Source organism: Macaca thibetana, chromosome 11 (genome assembly GCF_024542745.1).
Source record: "Macaca thibetana thibetana isolate TM-01 chromosome 11, ASM2454274v1, whole genome shotgun sequence".
NCBI classification, from domain to species: Eukaryota; Metazoa; Chordata; class Mammalia; order Primates; family Cercopithecidae; genus Macaca; species Macaca thibetana.
The window spans coordinates 93,190,546-93,210,747 of record NC_065588.1 but is presented as its reverse complement, the minus strand read 5'-3'; the positions used below and the strand labels follow the sequence as shown (position 1 = coordinate 93,210,747).

Genomic DNA, 20,202 nt, shown 5'->3' with positions numbered 1-20,202 from the left:
GCCTGAGATCTGAGTGGTGCATTTCCTGGTCACCACAAAGAGCTGCAATCTCTAGGTGAGTGGCAGAGGCCAAGAGGGAGGGCCTGGCACTCTCAGGACCACTAAGTGGTGGGTCCCTGGCGTTGGCAGCACAGTCCAGGGTAAAGACTGAGAGGACCTGAGGTGGCAGGTGATTCCTCTAGGAGGCCTGCCCTCATGCATACTAACCTTTCATCCTAAGTTAGGGGCTCCTAGTTTGTGCTGTGATTCTTCTATCAAAGTATTATTACACTTTGTTGTAATTGTGTATTTGTTAGCAGTCATTCCTGATAGTATAAGCTGTAAGGGGGTAGGGGCCATATCTGTCTTGTCCATGGTCCTCAGAAGGGGTACACCAAAGAGAGTTGAACAGATGAGAGGCAGAATCTCTGGTTTCTGTCACTCACACTTTAAAGACTGTGCAATGATCTGCAAACTGTTTTATACCTAACATTCTCTGTCTTTAAAATGAGTCACCTTTAGAGGCTATGAGGTATAAGATTATAAAAACATGTGCAACGGAATTTCTGTATTCTCAGAATTTTTACTAAGCCCCAAAGATAAGACTAGTCATTAATCACATTCGATTCCATTCCCACTCTAAAGAATGCAGAAAAAGAGCTTCTCATCACCCCCTTCCAAGACTTGCCAAAAAATGGCATACAGGCCCTCCCACTTCACTCGTTCCTGCCACCCCACACATCCTATGCAAGCAAATGAGAGCTCATTTAATAAGGGAATTTATTGGAAGTGGAGTGCTATGGCTTTTTGTTCTTCTCTTGTCTCTCCATGGGTTGGGGGTGATGGAGAAGAGTGTTCTCTCTGCAAATTGAGGGCTCTAGAGAGTAGCACAGTAGAGATCAGAGTGCTGGCAATAGGGTAAGACTGTAGTCACTTGTCAGCTTCATCTGGGGACATCAGGTGTGGGCAGAGATATTGGGAAGAAGAATTTTTTATCTCTTGAGGTTGGGGCTATATGTGAACATGGAGTGTGTACTCCCTGCCTGCAGAATTCTGAAGGTGGAAGGCTGCCCAGGGCAAGGACAGAAGGCAGTGGTGTGGGCAACCTGCACACTCGGTGTTTGGTGGGATAGGATGCCACAGAAGGGACACTAGCTCTGAGCATCTTGAAGGAATCCCATTCAAGAGGGCAGCCTTCTGGAGCGAGGGGACCCCACAGTAAGAGGCTATGGGTATAATCACAGGGCAGGGATGTAGAAGCTGAGGAGGGATTGCAGGAGGTCAGCTGGAAGTGCGCTGTTCCTTTCAGGGGACATGCCCATGTCCCAGCACAGTTTCAGATGGACCCAAAGATCCTCCCTGGCTCTCTTAGGACCATTGGTTTGGGGGCACCTAGGAGTGCGATGAAGACCAGGGAGAGGCCATGGGAGGGATCCACATCTGGGGGGCCACTCAGAGGGCACAAGCAAGCTCTAAGGGCATACGTCATGTGAGATTTTCACCCTTATCTCATGTGGCTTGTGTCCTCCTGGGCCTCACAAATGGAAAAAAAAAAATTTATGTTGGATGTAAGATTGAAATTTTGATTTATACTGGACTGGACCTCATAATACATGGAAGTAAATCTCAACTCCCAAAATGGGATATTGAAAGTGACTGGAAAACATTATGAGGATCCTGGCAAGAAAATATCCACAGTAAAGATGGGAGATTGGACAGAGCTCATCCAAAAGTAGCGGCTGGAGTAAAATAACAGGTTAGAAGGATAAGAGAATAGTGAGAAAAGTAAAATATTTAAACAAATGAAATCACTGCAAATTTCCATTCTAGCTGTCAGAAAATAACTTCCTATTGCATTTGAAAAACACATTTAAAAAATTATATATGTTTCTATTCTTGTCGTCTGCAAAGATTTTCAGAATAGAATCTTTTGAAGTTGTAGAGTTTTGATAAGGTACTTTGGGGTTTGCTCTGTAGAATTTATAGACATATTTTAAATTTGACTGAGAACAGCATCTCTAAATGGTCCTTGTGCAGCAAAACCAAACTCATATTTAAAATCTACATGTCACACTAAAGTAACAGCCAAGCCAAAATTAAAAATCGTATTTCAGTATGCAATCTTAGGTGAATGACCCCATCATTAAGGAGCAGACTTGGCTGCAGTTGCATCCAGCACACGGCAGGATCACTGTCACCTGTCCTCCCCACTGCAGGTTGATTTCTGCCTACTGCATGCCCTGTGTAATTCCAACACTCTGGGATTGAAATGTAGTTTAGCATTTTTATGTCACCTTTGACTCACAGTCTCTATGACTCTCAATCGGTTCGGTTTACGGTTCATCCTTCCTCATTCAGGCTCTTCCCTGACTCACCCTAAACATGGATCAGCCATGTGTCTGTTTCTCACAGACGGTATCTGTGTGTAGCAGAGGAAGGGGGCTTTATGCCGCTCTGTTGCTTCTCATCTGTTGTCCCTCCAGGCTCTTCCTTTTTCCATTGGCCTTCTCCATGGGTCTCCCCAAGAAATTAATTTCCCTTTACCTTGTCCTATAAAACAATTTAGACTACCACCTCCCACTTGCTCAGGGCTTCCACTTTTCTATACATAAGGTGTTCTGTCAATAATGACCATTTTGTCCAAAACTTCACCCTTGAGCAGCACTAAGAACTGTTAGAGGCTTGCAACTTCAGCCTCTTTCTCTTTTCTCTGCTACCAGTCTCTAAAATCATTCAGCTGAAGCAAAACATTTAGAGCTAATGGGAAAATAATGGATAAGCCGCTTCCCTCCTCCACCCTCCCTAGCTTCCTGGAGAGGTTGGTGAGGGGGCACGGTGCCCCCATTGTTTGGGATGCGTCTTTAGGAGACCTCAAAGGGGAAGGGAACAATCTATTTGTTTACCCACTAGGTAAACTAATCTTCCCACTCCCACACTTTTGAAAGCAGATAATGCTAAGACAATTTTGGTTTTAAGTAACACGTTTTCGTCCTCTTCATTTCACATTTGTCACTTGAATTATTCCACATACATTTAATAAAGAAGTCTATGCTAATCATTAATTATGATACCAATATACCCATTGTATTTTATTCTAATGTAACTCACTCTTGTGGATTTCAAAGAATTTCCCTAGATTTAATTAATCCTCAGCTTTGCTAATGAAAAGCATTGCTTCTAACTGGCATGAGTGTGGGTTTCTAATCTGTTCCTTAAGGTCACCTCATTTTTCATGAAAATGTACATTTATAATTTAACATTGCAGATCTTTCACATTCCCTATTAAGCAATTATTTTGATTACTTTATTATCTTTCTTTTTTTTCCTAGGCTATGTAGGTTGGTTTCTGCCTATCATGAGCCAAGTATAATTCTAAGATTCTCTTTTACTTCCTTTATTAGCATGATCTGCATTAGCAAGGGATTCATTTTCATTCTGAAGATTGAAAACAATTTCATTATCTGATAAAAATTATCTTCTCATATGCTATAAGAGGCAATTCTCGTCATTTATGGTCTCATTAGGTATTTCATCTACCCAATACATCTCCTCAATATTTCTTCCCGGAAATAATCAACTTGTGGCTCAACTAACAATATTTTGGACTAGGAATCCTTGTTTTTGTCTTCCTTCTCTCTTTTTTCCTGTGCTTCCCCCCCACCCCGCCCCACCAATATAGTTACTGCATCATCTCCCATGAATCCTTGCTATTTCCCTGTCTTCCTAAAACATTTTGTGGAGGTTTCATGTTAACATCTATCTGCATTGTTGTATTGTGAATTGTAAGTTTACATTTTTGTTGCCTTTAATATACTATCAGCATCTTAAGGTATGGGCCACAGCTTATGGATCTTTGTGTTTTTAGAGCCTGGCACTATGTCTAATATAGAGCAAACCTCCAAAAATGCATATTGAATAAACAAAGGACTAAATACACATGCATGCTCATTTTTATCAGAGTGTAGTTTTAATTTACTGGAGAATTTATTCTTTTCAAAACATAGGGAGAGTAGGGAAGCCAAAGCAACTTGACAAAGAAATAGATCAGCTGGACAAATTGAGAGCAAGCTGAGAAGATATACAGACCTTGAACTCACAGAAAAGGTAGTAGTTAAACTGTCCTACTGGGAGCTAAAGCACCTATGAAGCTGCAGAAGGCCAGTTGATCAACAGCAAAATCTCAAAGCAATATCTAGAGTATTTGTATATATCATAAGAAATTAGATGGGGCAAGATCCAAGTTTGAACTGGAGGCTTCTGTGCAAGCAAGACATTGAATCATGACTACTTCTTCTCACCAAATTTCCAAAGGCTGACAGATATTGCTGAAAAATTCCTCAGTCTGTTGTCATACTCTTGATTTATTTCTCAGTTTTATCATCCCTAGAGGAGGAAAAAAGAGTAATACCTTGAATTTCATATAATTTTCCTCATTTCAGAAAGTGCATACTTCATTTCACCTCACCTGTTAAACAAAAATTATGCTCCTGCGCTAGTCCCCAACAGACCTGACCAAACCACGGTGGAGTCACTCATGCTGAATGCCACATCATCAAACCAAAACTTTTAAAAAGCAGAGATCCCAAAACAGAACAGAACAATTTTTCCTGAACACAGAAGATTCCAGTTTACCTGAGTCAGTGTAATAGGGAAGTCCCTCTGTTTTAACTCTTACAAAAAAGCAACCTGATATTAACCAATCAGGTTTTCTTTTCTATTCTTCTGTTTCCTTGTTCCTACCTTATAAAACCCACTGTTGTGCCATTGTCCAGTAGGAGATCTCATACTGTTCTGCAGAATGGAGGCTGTCCCTGATTCACGACTTGCAAATAAAAGCAAATTAGATCTATAAATAACTTTGTTGGAATTTTGTCTTTTGACACTATATGCATATTAGAAATGTAAAGAATGTTGACATACCATACTGTGGAATTGAGATCAGTTCCATGGGAGTGTCAATGTGCCCCTACTGGCTGCTTGGAGCTGGATCCATTTTAAGGAAGCAGAGTTCCCCAGAAGATTTTGATCATGTTAAGTTTAAAATTCTATTAAACTTCTAAATGGAGACGTTAAGTAGGCAGGTGGCTCAGGAATTTGGAGATAGGAGAGCACTCTGGGTTGGAGATAAAAGACTGGAGGATTTTGGCATATAAATGGTACTGGATAGGGTTATCTTGAGTGGGAGTATGGAGAAGACAAAAGAGAACATATGCTATGGAGAAGCGAATTTTTTGATTAAAGTCAGGTAATCTTTGAAGTCTTCGGTCAGCAAATCATAGCCCCCAGGTTAAATTTGGACCACTGCCTGGTTTTTGTTCAGTTCCTGAGCTAAGAATAATTTCATATTTTTTTACGGTAGGGAGAAAAATGCAAATAATAATATTTCATGGCACATGAAAATTATAAGAAATTCAAATTGATTTTTAAAAGTTTTATTGGAACACATCTATGCTTTTTGTTTATATGTTGTGTATGGTTGCTTTTGCACTGTAATGGCAGAGTTGACTATTTGCAATAGAGACACAAAGCTAGAAGATTTACTATCTCACCCTTTATAGAAAAAGTTTGAAGACCCATGTATTGTGTGAGAATGTATCTTGGAACTGCTGTGACCACTGTTGCTGCCAGCAGGAAAACTAGACTGAAGACAAAATGTCACAAGGAAGAGGGTTGCTGAGCTAACTGCTGAGAAATGAATGACAGCTCAGATGTGAATCATGAACTTCTAGATTGAGTCAAGCCAGAAGCCCACCTTACCTCCGGAATCTTCAGTTACATGAACAAATAAATTTCCTTTAGTGTATGACCCAGTTAAAGGTAGATTTTCTATTATCCAAAACCAAATGATTCTTAACTAATACAGTTGTAAGATCCAGATATAATCTCAGCTCTTTTCGCCCTTAATATACCCAAACTTGACTCAAACCTCCCATTTCATAACCTATGAAAGTCTAAAACTATTCCCATGATTCCTACAAATTCCCCAAAACTTAAGTTCTCATGATCCTTATTCCAGAAATAGCATGTTCAGGATGCATGCTACTTTTCAACAATTCTCCCTCATTACTAGTTTCTCAAACATACAAACACATTTTACAACGATCATTTTTGTGAGTTTGGTAATTTTACTTAACGTTTGAGGGATCACTGTAATGGGTCACTTAATCCACTGTACAACCTTCTGTTATCTGATGGCTATCTATTCTTTTCTTCCCTTTCTCTTTTATTTCTCCAATTTCCAAAGCAAATAAATTCCTCTCTTTGCAGGATAGGCAGCCATTCCAGTTTACCTGGAGTTGTCTCAGTTTGGGGATAGTCCCAGATTTTGCACTGAAAGCCAATCTCAATTCTGGAAAAACTGGGAAGATTTGTGACCCTATCTCCTGTCTCAAGTAATTTTACCTGCTCCTCTGAAGCATCAAAGCTAACCCACATCAATGGCTCATAGAGACCACCTATTCTAATAGACTTATCAAAATACCTTTCTAACCAAGGCACCTCTGTCCTAAATGAGAATTACTGTACCAGATGTTTAAAAAATAAAATATCTCATCATTAAATGGAAACACATTTAGAACTATGTCATCTTAACAAAGTGATGCTTTCATCATTATAAAACATTCTATTTCACTTCTGGCAGTATCCATTTTTGAATACCTTAATGACGATACAGCGACACCAACTTTCTTATGTTCAGTGTTCACATGGACTCCACTTCTCCATCCTTCTATTTTCAACCTGTTGGTGTCTTTTATTTAAAATAGAACAATCTCTGCTTTTAAATGAAAGTTGTGGTCAATTTACACTTAATACAATCAATAATATGGCTAAATGTAAGTCTAGTGTAAGTCATCTAGATTAATAGGCTGATTTTTTTTTTCTTTCAGCACTTTTAAGAAGGCAACCCATTATCACTTGGTCTCCAATGTTTCTGATGAGAAGTCAGCCTTTACTCTTATTACCCCCTTCCTTAGGACTCTGTGTTTTTTCTTCTAGTTGATTTTAAGATGTTTTTCCTATTTTTGATCTTCATAACTGTGACTATGATTTGCTTGGGTGTGGTTTTCTTTTTATTTATCTTGCTTGGAGTTCATTGAACTTCCTAAATCTAAAGTTGGTTAATATTTTAAATCAAATTTGAAAAACACTTTTACCATCCCTTTTTCAAAGGACTCTTTCCTTCCTATCTAGAACTTCAGTTGCTTCCTATCTGGGACTCTTTCCTATCTTAGACTTCAATTTCACACATGTTGACACATGAACAAGCCATCATAGCTCTGAAAGTTTTGAAAATCATTTTTTTCTCAGTACTGAGTTAGATAATTTCTACTGATCTGTCCAGAAGTGTACTGTTTTTTTTAAGAAAAATTCTGTAGCACATAATTTGCTAAGTCCATTCAATGAATTTTTAAATTTCAGATATATTTTTCCAGTTTAAGGATTTCCATTTGGTTATTTTTCTATTTCCATATCTATCCCGATATCCCCCATCTCTTTATCCATTATAGCAATCTTTTTCAATAGATTATTTTACATGTAAAGTATAGTTATTTTAAAGTCTCCATCTGCTAATTCTAACACCTGAGACTTCTGGAAATGTGTTGACTGTTTTTTCCCTAGATTATGGATGATATTTTCCTGCTTCTTTGTATATAAAGTAATTTTTAATTATTTAATGTATATTGTGGGCAACATTGTTGAGTTTTGTTCTAGCATACAGTTAAATTACTTTTATCTTATGGAGGTTTGATGGGTGGGCTTATTTTTGGTTGGCTGTCAGGTCTCATTTGTTGTCCTTGGTTCTAAAATTCTTCTTAAGGTAGTTCCCTCCTAGGTTTTAACAAAAAGCACAAATAATTTCTTAAGTCCCTTTTCCTTGACTGGACTTGAATTAAAAATTTGTCTCTCCAGTACCATGCATCTGTTGAAATCTCTGGGGCTTAGTTCTTTTAGCCTTTCAGCTATGACTCTGCACTGGATTCTCTGGAGTCTCATCATGTGCATGTATTTTTGGTAGTCAGCCAATACTTTTAGGAGGATTCGTGCACAGATTTTGGGGCTCGCCACACTGTCTCCCTCCTTGTTGAAACATTCCCTCCTTTATTTCTAACTACTCTGGCAGACCCTCAACCTGACTTCTGAATCCTCAGTCCAGTCATTCAGCCTCTTCCTGATTGCACTCTGTCCCTTATGTATTTTGCAAGATGAGGTGTGCCCTCAGCGAAAAAGCTGTTTAAATTTGGACCTCACCTAGTTTGTTTCCATATTTCAAAGATTACCATTCCTCCGGTTTCTGCCTATTTTTAGTCATTCCCCAGGGACTTCAAACAATCGTTTTAATTCTGATTTTATGATTTTTTGCACTGTTTTTTGATCCAGAGTTCAAAATTGTTATTGGCAAATGGTAGTTCAATAAAAGCCACTCTGCTATCACCAGAAATGAACTCCTATCACTACCATAAAAAAACAAAACAAAACAAAACAAAACAATAAATAACCTCTGATCCTGCTAGATAGAAACGAACTTCCCCCGAAGATGTATGTAATAATATAAGAATGTAATAATGGTAAGAGCTACCTGTTATTGAGCATCCAATATGTGTTGGACATTGTTCTAGGTGCTTTATGTATCCTAAATTTACAGATGAGAAAACTAAACTACAGAGAAGTTAAGGAACTTGGCCAAATTCATGCAGGTGGTAAAAGGAAAGCCAGGACTATCCGATGTCATAGCTGACTCCCTCATCCATGATACTATACTGCTATTCAAACATAGGGTAGTTGTCCCTTGATGGAAACAACTTAGAGGAGACTTAAGCTTGTAGTAGAGAATTCAACTAAAAAACTTTTATAGTTCCTTTAAACGTAATAATCTATTTTCTTTCTTTTATTTTTTTGAGGTGGAGTCTCACTCTGTTGCCAGGCTGGAGTGCAATGGTGCGATCTCGGCTCACTGCAACCTCCACCTCCCAGGTTCAAGAGTTTCTCCTGCCTCAGCCTCTGGAGTAGCTGGGACTACAGGCGTGTGCCACCACACCCAGCTAATTTTTGTATTTTTAGTAGAGATGAGGTTTCACCATGTTGGCCAGGATGGTCTCGATCTTTTGACCTTGTGATCCGCCTGCCTCAGCATCCAAAAGTGCTGGGATTAAAGGTGTGAGCCACCATGCCTGCCTAAACGTAATAATCTCTTTTCTTTCTTTCCTTCCTTCCCTTTTTTCCCTTCCTTACCTTCCTTCCCTCCTTCCTTCTCTCTCTCTCTTTTTGACAGAGTTTTGCTCTTGTTGCCCAGGCTGGAGTGCAATGGCACAATCTCGGCTCTCTGCAACATTTGCCTCCCAGGTTCAAGCAACTCTCCTGCCTCAGCCTCCCAAGTAGCTGGGATTACAGGCATGCATCATCACACCCGGCTAATTTTGTATTTTTAGTAGAGAAAGGGTTTTGCCATGTCGGTGAGGCTGGTCTCCAACTCCCGACCTCGGGTGATCCACCTGCCTCGGCCTCCCAAAGTGCTGGGATTACAGGCATGAGCCACCATGCCTGGCCCATAATAATCTATTTTCTTACAAAAATTATAATTCCAACTCAACTAAAAGTATTAATTTTCATGTCAGAGAAATTAGTTTTCCTCAATCACCAATCCGGAAATGTATACATCAAATAGTATTCCCATATCGACTCAGCTCCTGCAGAACTGTTTCTCTTTTCTCTACTTTTGAATTTGAGTTGTAGCACCTCAAGCAGAACTATGTACTTGCAGTTACCCGAACTGCTGAAGCACTACTTGTATACTGTGTTTATTCCAGATGCAATGTCAAGATTGATCAACCAACTTATTTCAAGCAGTTTGAAGAATCAGCCTTTGAAGTCTTGAGAAATAGCCATTTTGGTGTGTTTTTTCCATACAACCCAAAATACATTTGAAAAATATTTTTAACCAGCAAAATTGTTCTAAGAAAAACAAAAAACACATTATTTTTCCTCATACAAAAATTAAACTGTTTTTAAGGTCAATAAAAACATTTCTTTCCTTGATATCCCTCCCTTGCTACATGTCTCCCAAATCGTTTTAAACTAATTAGTCAGAAATTAATATTGTTTTGCAAAAATAAAATAAATGACAAATCCTTGAAAGAAAAGTCTAGAGTCCTTGAAATGATCTATAAAATGTGTGTTATTTTCCTGGGGGCTGCTATTGAAGACAGTTTTTTTTTTTAATGGGATGTTATTATCAGGATTCACAGGAAAACTTATTTTCTGGAATGAGTACCAGGATCACTAATAGCAATGCATCTCCTAAGTATGTGGTCTGTTTTTCCCTTAAAATGCTGTTGATCTTGTAAAGCACTGTATTTACTTGTTAACAAGTGCTGCAGGAAAGCATACAGCCAATCTATGGTTGACTCCTACTGAATGTAAAGGATGAATGGCACGTTAAAAAAATTAAAAGAAAAAGAAAAGGGCTCAACTCCTGGCTCCATCTTACTTTTCTACCACGTCCTCTTTGCTTAATTTTTCTTGTCTGGTTTTAATTAATCTTACCATTATTTTGAATGCATACTTATAAGCTACCTTAAATTTTTTGAGCAAGTTCAAATATGAATAACTAAATGGTCTAGATTAGACTGCTACAATTTAAAAAATAAGAACCATTGAACCATAAACAAAAATGGAAAGGAAAATGAGAATGTAAAAAAAAAAAAAATTCACAAAAATATATAAAAAGAGTTTGTATTCTTGTTATTGAGGGATCTTGGAAATCTCAAAAAAAAAAAGAAAAAAAGATGAACATACAAGTAAAAAATTGAGCAAAGATCCTGAAGAAGCATGACAACAGAAAAATATATAGTGGACCAAACAATGTGAAAAACATTCAACCTTAGAAGTAGTCAGATAAATGTAAATATAAACCTAAGAATAAATTTTTGTACAAAGTGGGAACATAAATTTATTTGTTTCCTTGAAATCTACCTACTTTGGTCGCTGACCTCAAGGAGAGGACAGATATGCAAACAAGCACGTGCAAAATAGAATGAGTGTGATAAAAGCACCTATGTGTTACATGGAGACACCAGGGAGGAAGTGGTATGGACAGGCTCCGTGGTGGAGGAGACGCCTGGGTTGAGTCTGGAATGAAGACTTGAGGCCATTAGGTATGAGTCTTTTTTAAAAAATTGATGAATAAAAATTGTATATATTTATCGTGTACAAACATGTTATTCTGAAATATATATATACATTGATTATTATTATAGAATAGCTAAATTGAGCCAATTAATATATGCATTTCCTCACATACTTATTTTTTGTGGTGAGAACAGTTAAGATCTTCTCTCAGCAATTTTCGAGTGTATAACACATTGTTAGTAACCATAGTCATTATTTTGTACAACAGAACTCTTGAACACATTCTTCCTGTTAAATGGAAATTTTGTATTTTTTGACCAACATCTCAACAGCCCCTCCCCTAGTCCCTGGTAACCACTCTCTACTTCTATGAGTTTAACTTTTTTAGATTCCATATATAAGTGAGATCATACAGTATTTGTCTTTCTGTGCCTGCCTTATTTAACTTAGCGTAATGTCCTCCAGGTTCATCCACGTTGTGGCAAATGACATAATTTCCTTACTTTTTAAGGTGGAATAATATTTCATTACGTATACACACACATTCCACATTTTATTTAGCCATTCATTCATTGATGGAGACTTAGTTGATTACATATGCTGGCTATTGAGAATAATGCTGCAATGAACACAGGAGGGCAGATATCTCTTAGACGTGTTGATTTCATTTCCTTTGGATATATAGCCAGTAGTTAGATTGCTGGATCAGACGTGAGCTTTCTGAAGGAAAGGACTGCCTAAGTGTCACTGCTTGTGTGCACAGTCCCTGGCATAGTACTGGAATTTGATACACATTTTTTTAAAATAAAGAGAAAGGACATTTTTGCCAGGAAGCAAAGGACCAGACTAATGAATAAGATCTATCAAATGAACAAATGTATGCTTGAATGAATGAGCTCAGTTTGTCAGAGAAATACTAATGTATCTATGAAAAAGAGATTAAATGACCAGCCTCCAAAGGACAAAATGAAGATTTAATTTTTTTCCTCCTATGGATCACTATATATACTTTATTACTAGGAAAACAAACTCTGGACAATTCCTTTGGCCCTAATTATATCTTGATCATTCTAACTGCATTTCATCCAAACCCCAGCAGGTCTAAACATTTTCAACTTGAGCATTTTCCCAGTCAGTAAGCTCTGAAAAGGCCTGTCTATGTTACACTTAGGGAATATAAACAGTTGACTCAAATCTCAATACTTTTCCAAACATTGTTTTGTTTTATTTCTGGCTACTAGGGAAAATAATTAGACAGGCTATAGAAAATGCATTTAAATATTAACAATGGTTATTTTACAGTGGTCGACTTCTGGGTAACTTATTTTCACCTTTCAATATTTTGTAGATTTTCTACATTAGTTCCAAATTGCTTTTATAATAAGAAAATCAGTCCAATAAATTCTTGTGAATCTTGTGGGGAAAAATTAAATTAGGCAAGTTTTGAAACTACTTAGAAATATTTGAATTTTTTAGAAATCTACTCAGTTTTCACATCATGTACAATTTAAAGGGATGGTTCAGGGTGGTTTGTACTTGGGCAGAATCTGGTTTTAGACCTATTCCATTCTAAGCTGTTAAATACAAAATGTATTAAAGTTATCTTAAATATCAAACAGGAACAAAAGCAATTAATTTTGAATAGTCTCCAAAGTTCCAGTTGAAAATGGTTATTTTTACAGGGCTCATATATTACAGGTTATGTTACCAATTATTACTTGTTGTAAAAAAATTCCCATGCCTCTTAACCCAGCTTTTAACTAATGAATTTAATTATGAAGAAAACTGCTGTCACTGAAACCTTCTTCTTAATCATGCCTGTACTTATGACAAAAAATATCTGTTGCTATGGAAATTTTAGAGTCAAAGTTGCAATTCATAAGGCTCCACTGAAGTGAAAAGTGGAAATAGAAAATGAGTGTTGGTAAAGAGAAAATTCTTTCTTAATATATTTTTTAACATCAAAATTATGGATGATAGATGGATTTTACAAGTAAATCTCATTTTGCATAACAGTCGTGTAAAAAGTTCTGCATATATCTAATTTTGGAAAATCAAATAATTTAAAGTATAATGATGAACTTACAATGGATAGGAATCGAACAGGGAATCTGACTCAATTTAATTAAACATTTATTAAGGCTCTACTATCTCATATTAAAATTTAATATTTTCATAGATTGAGTTTTCTAAAATTGGGCATATGTATATAGTTTAACATTAGTTTCAAAATGATTTTTAGTTGTCATTAAAACCCAAAATAATGAAACCAGATGTGAACTACTCAGTTCCTGTCATATAATGAGATGAGAATCGTAGTTCAATTTATTAGTTATTTACTGATAGGTGAGCCAATAACTATACAAAGCTTGCGAGCCAACAAGATGAAGGGAATCAATGTGTTTGTTTTTAATTTATGAGACACATTATGTATGCAAAAGAAGTAGAGACCAATATAATAAACATTCAGCTTAAGAGAGAAAATTTTACAAAGACAAATGAAACCTCCTGAGCATTTTCCCTAGAGTTCATCCTCCCTCCTTTATCAAAGAGGTGACCACAAACCTGAATTTGGTGTCAACCATTAATGAATTTGTGTTAAAAATATTTTTAGTATATATGTACTCAGCCATAAATACTATATTATGTGTTTTGCCTGTATTTAAGCTTTATACAAATGGTATACAATGGTATCTTTTTACATATATCCTGCAACACTTGATTTTCTTTGACTAAACCTGCTTTTGAGATGAATCCAGATTGACATATATCTCTGTTATTAATCCATTTATGAATGTTGTTTAGTATTTCATTATTTATTTATAACTTCTATAAAATATTATCCTGTATGACTATGCCACTATTTCTTTATCCATTCCACCTGATGGATATTTCATAGGTTTTCCTTTGTTTTTACTACTATAATCAATGCATCAGAAATTTGCACAAGTCTTGCTGGGCAAATAGGTCGGAGCTCATATTGTAGAATATACTATAGCATTTCAAATGAGAGAAAATGGCAAAGAGTAGTTAAGCAGTGGACTTCTGGGTTCACTGTTTTCTCCCCTAACCCCATTAGGGGCTTGTTCAATCCTATGCATACATAGATAATATTAAATAAATAATAATATTTAAATCTTTTTTATGGATGAAGATGTGCTGGATGACATGTATATTTCATTTAAGTTTTCAGGTTTTATGGGCACCCTATAAGTTCCATGATGCATTAGGAAAAACAATGTGCCCAGTCTCAAACTGAATGTAACCTAAAGTAATGTGGAGCAGGCCCACACACTTATGACACTCTTGAGCTACTGTTTTAAGGTTGTTATATGAAAATACTACAAAACTATGTGTCCAAGGACACTGTTAAGAGCCAAATGAGCAGGGCACCTTGAAGTGCTCTAGGAGTCCTTGGAGGCGGACACCCTTCTGCATGGTCATTTGAACTGGATGGAGGGATTTGCATGATATTGCTCAAAAGGGGAAGGAAGAGCAATGCAGACTGCAGGCAGAAACCGTTTCTGGACAGTACATTTCTACTCTCCAGAAATTTACCATTTACCCCCTGCAATTCAGTGACGAACAGGTTGGCTGAGCTGGGGACTGTGAAGTGCCTACGCATGAAGTGAACCAAGACCACCACATTTAAGCCTCTGAATAGCTGGCAGGTGGTCAATTTCTAAAGCAATCTCTTGGAGGTTGACATGGAGAAAGATACGGGAAGTGCTGCAGTTTTATTACCTATCACTTAGCTGCTGGCATGGGCTTCTCTTCCCTCTTTCCTGACTTCCCTCCCCTGTGTCTGCTCCCCTTCTTCTCCCCCTTTCAGCTCGCCTCCTGTCATTCTCTGTTATAATTAAAACAAATAGAAAACATTGCAGGTGTCTACTATAAAGCATTTGCAGATACTGTATATTTTTAAAAACCAGCTGCAAATTGTGTAATTTGGTCTTTAAAAAAAAACTCTGAAAGACATTTCTGGAAATAAACACATCTTTCATCCTGCAGATTTTGAATTTTCTTTTTGTTTGTACTTCAGCCCAGTTCATCATCATTTCCTTACCGCCTTGCACAGAAAGTTACAGCTTTAACTAGTGAGTGTTGCTCCTATTTTAGAAAAGATGGGGAATTTTGGAATGATGGTTTAAACTGGGGAAACTGTTACTGTATGGTCTGGTGCAGTTTTAGACAGTATTTTTCTCAGGCAAAACAACACTCAAGAATAACAGCATCTGTAAGAACTGAAAGTGAAGAAAAAAATAAAAGAAAAAAAAAGTGCTGAAATGTTATCCGCCATAGTTGGAAGGGATCTGCCTTCCCCAGAGGAAACCAGTGTATTAGCACAGATAACAGATAACACTGGGGACCCCCTTCCATGGATTCTTGGGGCATCCATTCAGATCTGCAAGTCATTTTTTAAAATCTGCCCCCAGGGCAGATGACAGGTGTCCCAGTTTTAGCTTGAACCTCAGCTATCTCTTCCTTTCCCTTTACTATCCAATTTCCTAGAGCTATGGAGTGGGTAGAAGAAAGGTGCAGAGGAGGCCAACTTAACGGTGAAGAGCTCAGATTCTTCTGGGAGGATTTAAATCCTGGCTCTACTTCCGACTAACTGTGATTGTTAGCCAAGTTATTTAACTGCTTTATGTTTTTGTTTCCTTGTCTATAATATGGGGTCAATAATAGTGTGTGCATCATGGTCATTATTCTTGTGAAGACAGAGGGAGAAAATGCACTGAAGCACTTACAAATATGTGCCTGGCAGGTAAATGCTCCAGAAAGGGTAGGCAATAATGGAGCAGTAATGATGGTGGAGTGTTGGTGATACCTCCACCTCCTTCCTTTTTTTAGAACTCCACAGTGCCATCTTTCCTGGATTATATCCATCCATTCATTCATCCATCCATCCCTCCATCCATCCCTCTATCCATCCAACAAATATTATAGACCTACGTGCCAGGTATTGTTCTAGGGTTCTATAAAAATAGTACAAGCACTTATGTTCACTAAAGTAAAGAAAAATGAAAGTATCTAACTAGTAAAAACTTATTAGTGACAAAAACCAGAAGATGTGCATTTGCATTCACAGGAAATTAGCATGAAGTTGAGGTAAGTGGTCTTGGTTATGAGTCATGCTGTTTCTACACCTGTAATAAATGTGTAGGTACTCTGTTGCACCTTTCTTGACCTTGGTAACTAGCTTTGCATAATAAATTAAACTCCCACCATTAAGAAATGCAAACTCTTCAAAGTGATCTCTAACCCAGCAAAGAAATGTGCAAACCCCAGTCTCAGACCAAAGGACTCAGAAGCCATCTTCGCATAAGAGCCATTACCATCCAAATGGCTTTTCTGTTTGAATCAAATTTTATTTCATATGAGGGTATAAACATCAGGCAACAATTTTTCCCTTTGAATTCATGAGTAAATATTTGGTTCTTCTTCTCTTTCATTAAAACATGGTTTCCTATCGGTCTTCTTGTCTTTTGTTTCTTTCCCTTTCATTATATCTTGCATTCTTATCTGCCCTGGAGACCAGGCCATCATTCATTCCACTCATTCCTTTCATTCATCCAATATTTATTAAATGTGTACTAGTGTCAGGAACTTGTCACTTCTCTCCTCAGTCACTTGTAATGGCACCCTATCATCTATTGATTCAATCCTGAAGTCTTCATTCTAGTGCTCCTTACAGTTTATTTTCCATCATGACTGTGCACACTCCAGGTAGGTCACAGTCAAGTTGAATATAAACCATGTGTATTTTTATTTTTATGCCTCTGTTCTCCTCCAGTGCGCCCCCTTCTAGCAAAATTTTTTAGCAAATTTTCAACTACCAAAATCCTTCTTATCCTTAAATGCTTTGCTAAAGGCTTGTTTCCTCTACATTGTATTGTAGAACAATTCATCTTCGCTGTTCCCAGACTTTAGAACTTCATAGATGTCTACATTTAAAAGCTTAGGGACTAACATAAAGTTGCATTTTTTCTTATATTATCAAAGGAGATTATTTTAAAATGCCAACTGCCAGCTACTATTACTGTTGCTTCATTTTTTTAAAAAAAGGCCTTTTTAATACTAGCAGGAAATTCAGAATAGAGGATGATACATTAAACCAATTTAGCTTTAGAAAAACATATTTGTGTTATTTTTTTTAAACCAGGAGTATTCATTCACTGACTAGCATGTGGGAAGAATTCACATGTGGCATTTTTAGATGATAGACAAAATGAGTCAGAAATGCACGTTCCTTTTCCAATCTGGCAGGGAAACAATGCTCCCAGCACTCTATTATTACATCAGGCATTGTGCTAAGCACCTTATTACTTCAACTCACCTAATTAATACACACAGCAATCCTATAGGATAGATAGTAACATTCCCATTCTACAGATGAGAAAATAAAAGCTTACAGAATTTAAGTTAATTCCCCAAAGTAGCAAAGCTAGCAAATGGCAAAGTTACTATTTAAACCCAGGTTTATACAATTCTAAAGCTGGCACCCTAAAATTCTATGCAATATTGCCTCTCAGAAGTATAAAATATGGAAGGTCTCATTTGCTTCCCAAACCATTTAGAGAATTTCCAAAATTGAAATTACCACATGTTGGGGTTTATTTGAGGGTTCTTCAAGACTAGCATTAGTGACGTTCTGGACTTGATAATTCTTTGTTGTGGGAGCTGTCTTGTGCATTGTAGGATGTTTACTCACTGGATGCCACTAGTACTCTCCAGGGATAACAACCAAATACGTCTCCAGACACTCTCAAATGTCACCTAATGGACAAAATCACTGCCAATTGAGAACCAATGGTTTAATCCAATCTTGCTTTATGGACCTGTCCAAAAACAACCTAAATGACTCCAAACGTGAAAACAGTTGCACTGTGCAAAAACTTGTTTTCTATGAATAGTTCTGTAATACAGTTTTAATAAGCAACAGCAGTGTCATTTAATTCAAATACAATTTAAGACATTCCTCAAAATAATAATTTAAAAAGAAATTTAGCTTGTGTAAAAAAACGATTTTATTTTTGTTGTTATAAGAGGACCATTCCAAAAACTTAGTTCAAACCAAGAGAAACAACAATTAAATCCTTCATAAGGTTACCGTATAATGTTCAGGGAATAATTGACACTATCCAGTTGAAAAGGCTTCCTCCTGATAAAATGCAACCATTAGCCAGATCAAAAAGTCTCTCAAGATTGAATATAGATGGCAGCGAGATATCAAATGGGACCTGAGGAAAAGCATAAAAGTGTTCATGAAATGCATTGTTTCAAACTGTTGACAAAGTTTTCAAAATACCCAAATACCAATTTCTAGTAATTTTATATGAAAGATAGTTAACTTGTGTGCCTCAGATAAGGCACAAAAGTTTCATACCTCTAAACTGCCGAAATGGCACATACATCGTTCTACATCCTATTAAGATTCCTACATGAGCCTATAAAACAGCAAACACTTCTAAAAAATGGACTATTTGTATTTAGGTAATCATTGTACATGGTTCTAAATGTAAGACTTTTGGCCCTTCTCCTAATAAAACACTTTCCTGCATAACAGACTGACCAGTTGACAAATCTCCCTCTCTCATTTGGAGCATAAGTCTTGACACAGTGAAGAAGGACGCACCAGAAAATTATGTTTGGAGATCAGTGCATCTGAAAGAGGCACCGTGTTACCCCGAGCGAGAGCTAGTACAGCCAAAGTCATCCTGGGCAGGCTGAGAAAATGGAAAATAAAGACTGCTTTTGTGGTCATAGCATGGGTTATTGACTGGGGGAAGGACAGAGAGGAGAGAACAAAAATGAAGGAAAGAAAACAAATGTTTGCTGGGGACCCACTTCATGACAATCTAGGTATATACTTGTGTAGAATGACCACAATGAGTTACAGCCTTGTGGGTCCGAAGCCTGGTTAAAAAACAAACAAACAAAAAAATTAGAGAATAAGTTTTTATTAATTTCTTGTCTACTTGTTAAATGAGCCAGTCATTCGTTATATTCTTAAAAAAACATAATGAACCTAAATGTGGATATTCCATTTGGAGGCTGGTTTTTGTTAACTTTTTTGTCACTTTATTAGATTTTAAAAAAGATAAAGTATTCCAGTGTTTTCCATAACTACAAACAATAAAGAGGTGAATAAATAAAAAATTAATAATATTCGCCTTCCTTGATCAGTCCTAATATAATCAATGTTTCCAGATTGGAGGATATCCTTTCAGATGGTTTTTTTCTTTTTTTAAAAAAAATTAAATTATTAGGTTCATTATTTGCTTTTTCAATTAGCAATATGTAAGATAAATCCCTCCTTAATCAATTCAGGGAGGCCGAATAATTACATGGTGTTAAGAATGTGCATCCTGGGGTCTGACGTGGTGGCTCACGCCTGTAATCCCAACACTTTGGGAGGCTGAGGCTGGAGGATCACAAAGTCGGGAGTTCAAGACCAGCCTGGCCAACACAGTGAAACCCCGTCTCTACTAAAAATACAAAAAATTAACCAGGCATGGTGGTGGGTGCCTATAATCTCAGCTACTAGAGAGGCTGAGGCAGAAGAATTGCTTGAACCCAGGAGGCGGAGATTGCAGCAAGCTGAGATCATGCCATTGCACTCCAGACCGGGTGAAACTCCATCTCCAAAAAGAAAAAGAAAAAGTGTGCATTCTGGAGTAGGACTTTTTGGTTCAAATTCAGACCTCACCACTTACCAGCTATGCGAAACTGGGTAAAATGTTTGATCTGTTTGAACTTTAATTTCCACATGCATAAAATAGGAATTATCTATTTTGAATTGATTTTTGTATAGGGTATAAATAAGGGGTTCAGCTTCAGTCTTCTGCTTATGGCTAGCCAACTACCCCACCACCATTTATTGAACAGGAAGGCTTTTCCCCTTGCTTGTTTTTGTCACCTTTGTTGAAAGTCAGATGGTCATAGGTATGTGGCAACATTCCTGGGTTCTCTATTCTGTTCCATTGGTCTATGTGCCTGTTTTTGTACTAGTGCCATGCTGTTGTGGTTACTGTAGTCCCGTAGTGTAGTTTGAAGTCAAGTAACATACTATATCTAGTTTTGTTCTTTTTG

General features: G+C 37.1%; 1 protein-coding gene across 2 annotated transcripts in view; it reads right to left on the bottom strand.

Moving 5' to 3' along the window:
• Window positions 1-3,934: 3,934 nt before the first annotated feature.
• CFAP54 (cilia and flagella associated protein 54) overlaps window positions 3,935-20,202 on the bottom strand; it is a 382,780-nt gene continuing 366,512 nt past the window's right edge. For both annotated transcript variants that reach the window (XM_050749308.1, XM_050749309.1), the window contains 2 exons: window positions 18,221-18,350; window positions 3,935-4,362 (listed from right to left, as the gene is read on the bottom strand). In XM_050749308.1, coding sequence (XP_050605265.1) covers window positions 18,231-18,350 — 120 coding nt within the window. In that variant the 3' untranslated portion in view covers window positions 3,935-4,362; window positions 18,221-18,230. The remainder of the gene's footprint in view (window positions 4,363-18,220; window positions 18,351-20,202) is intronic.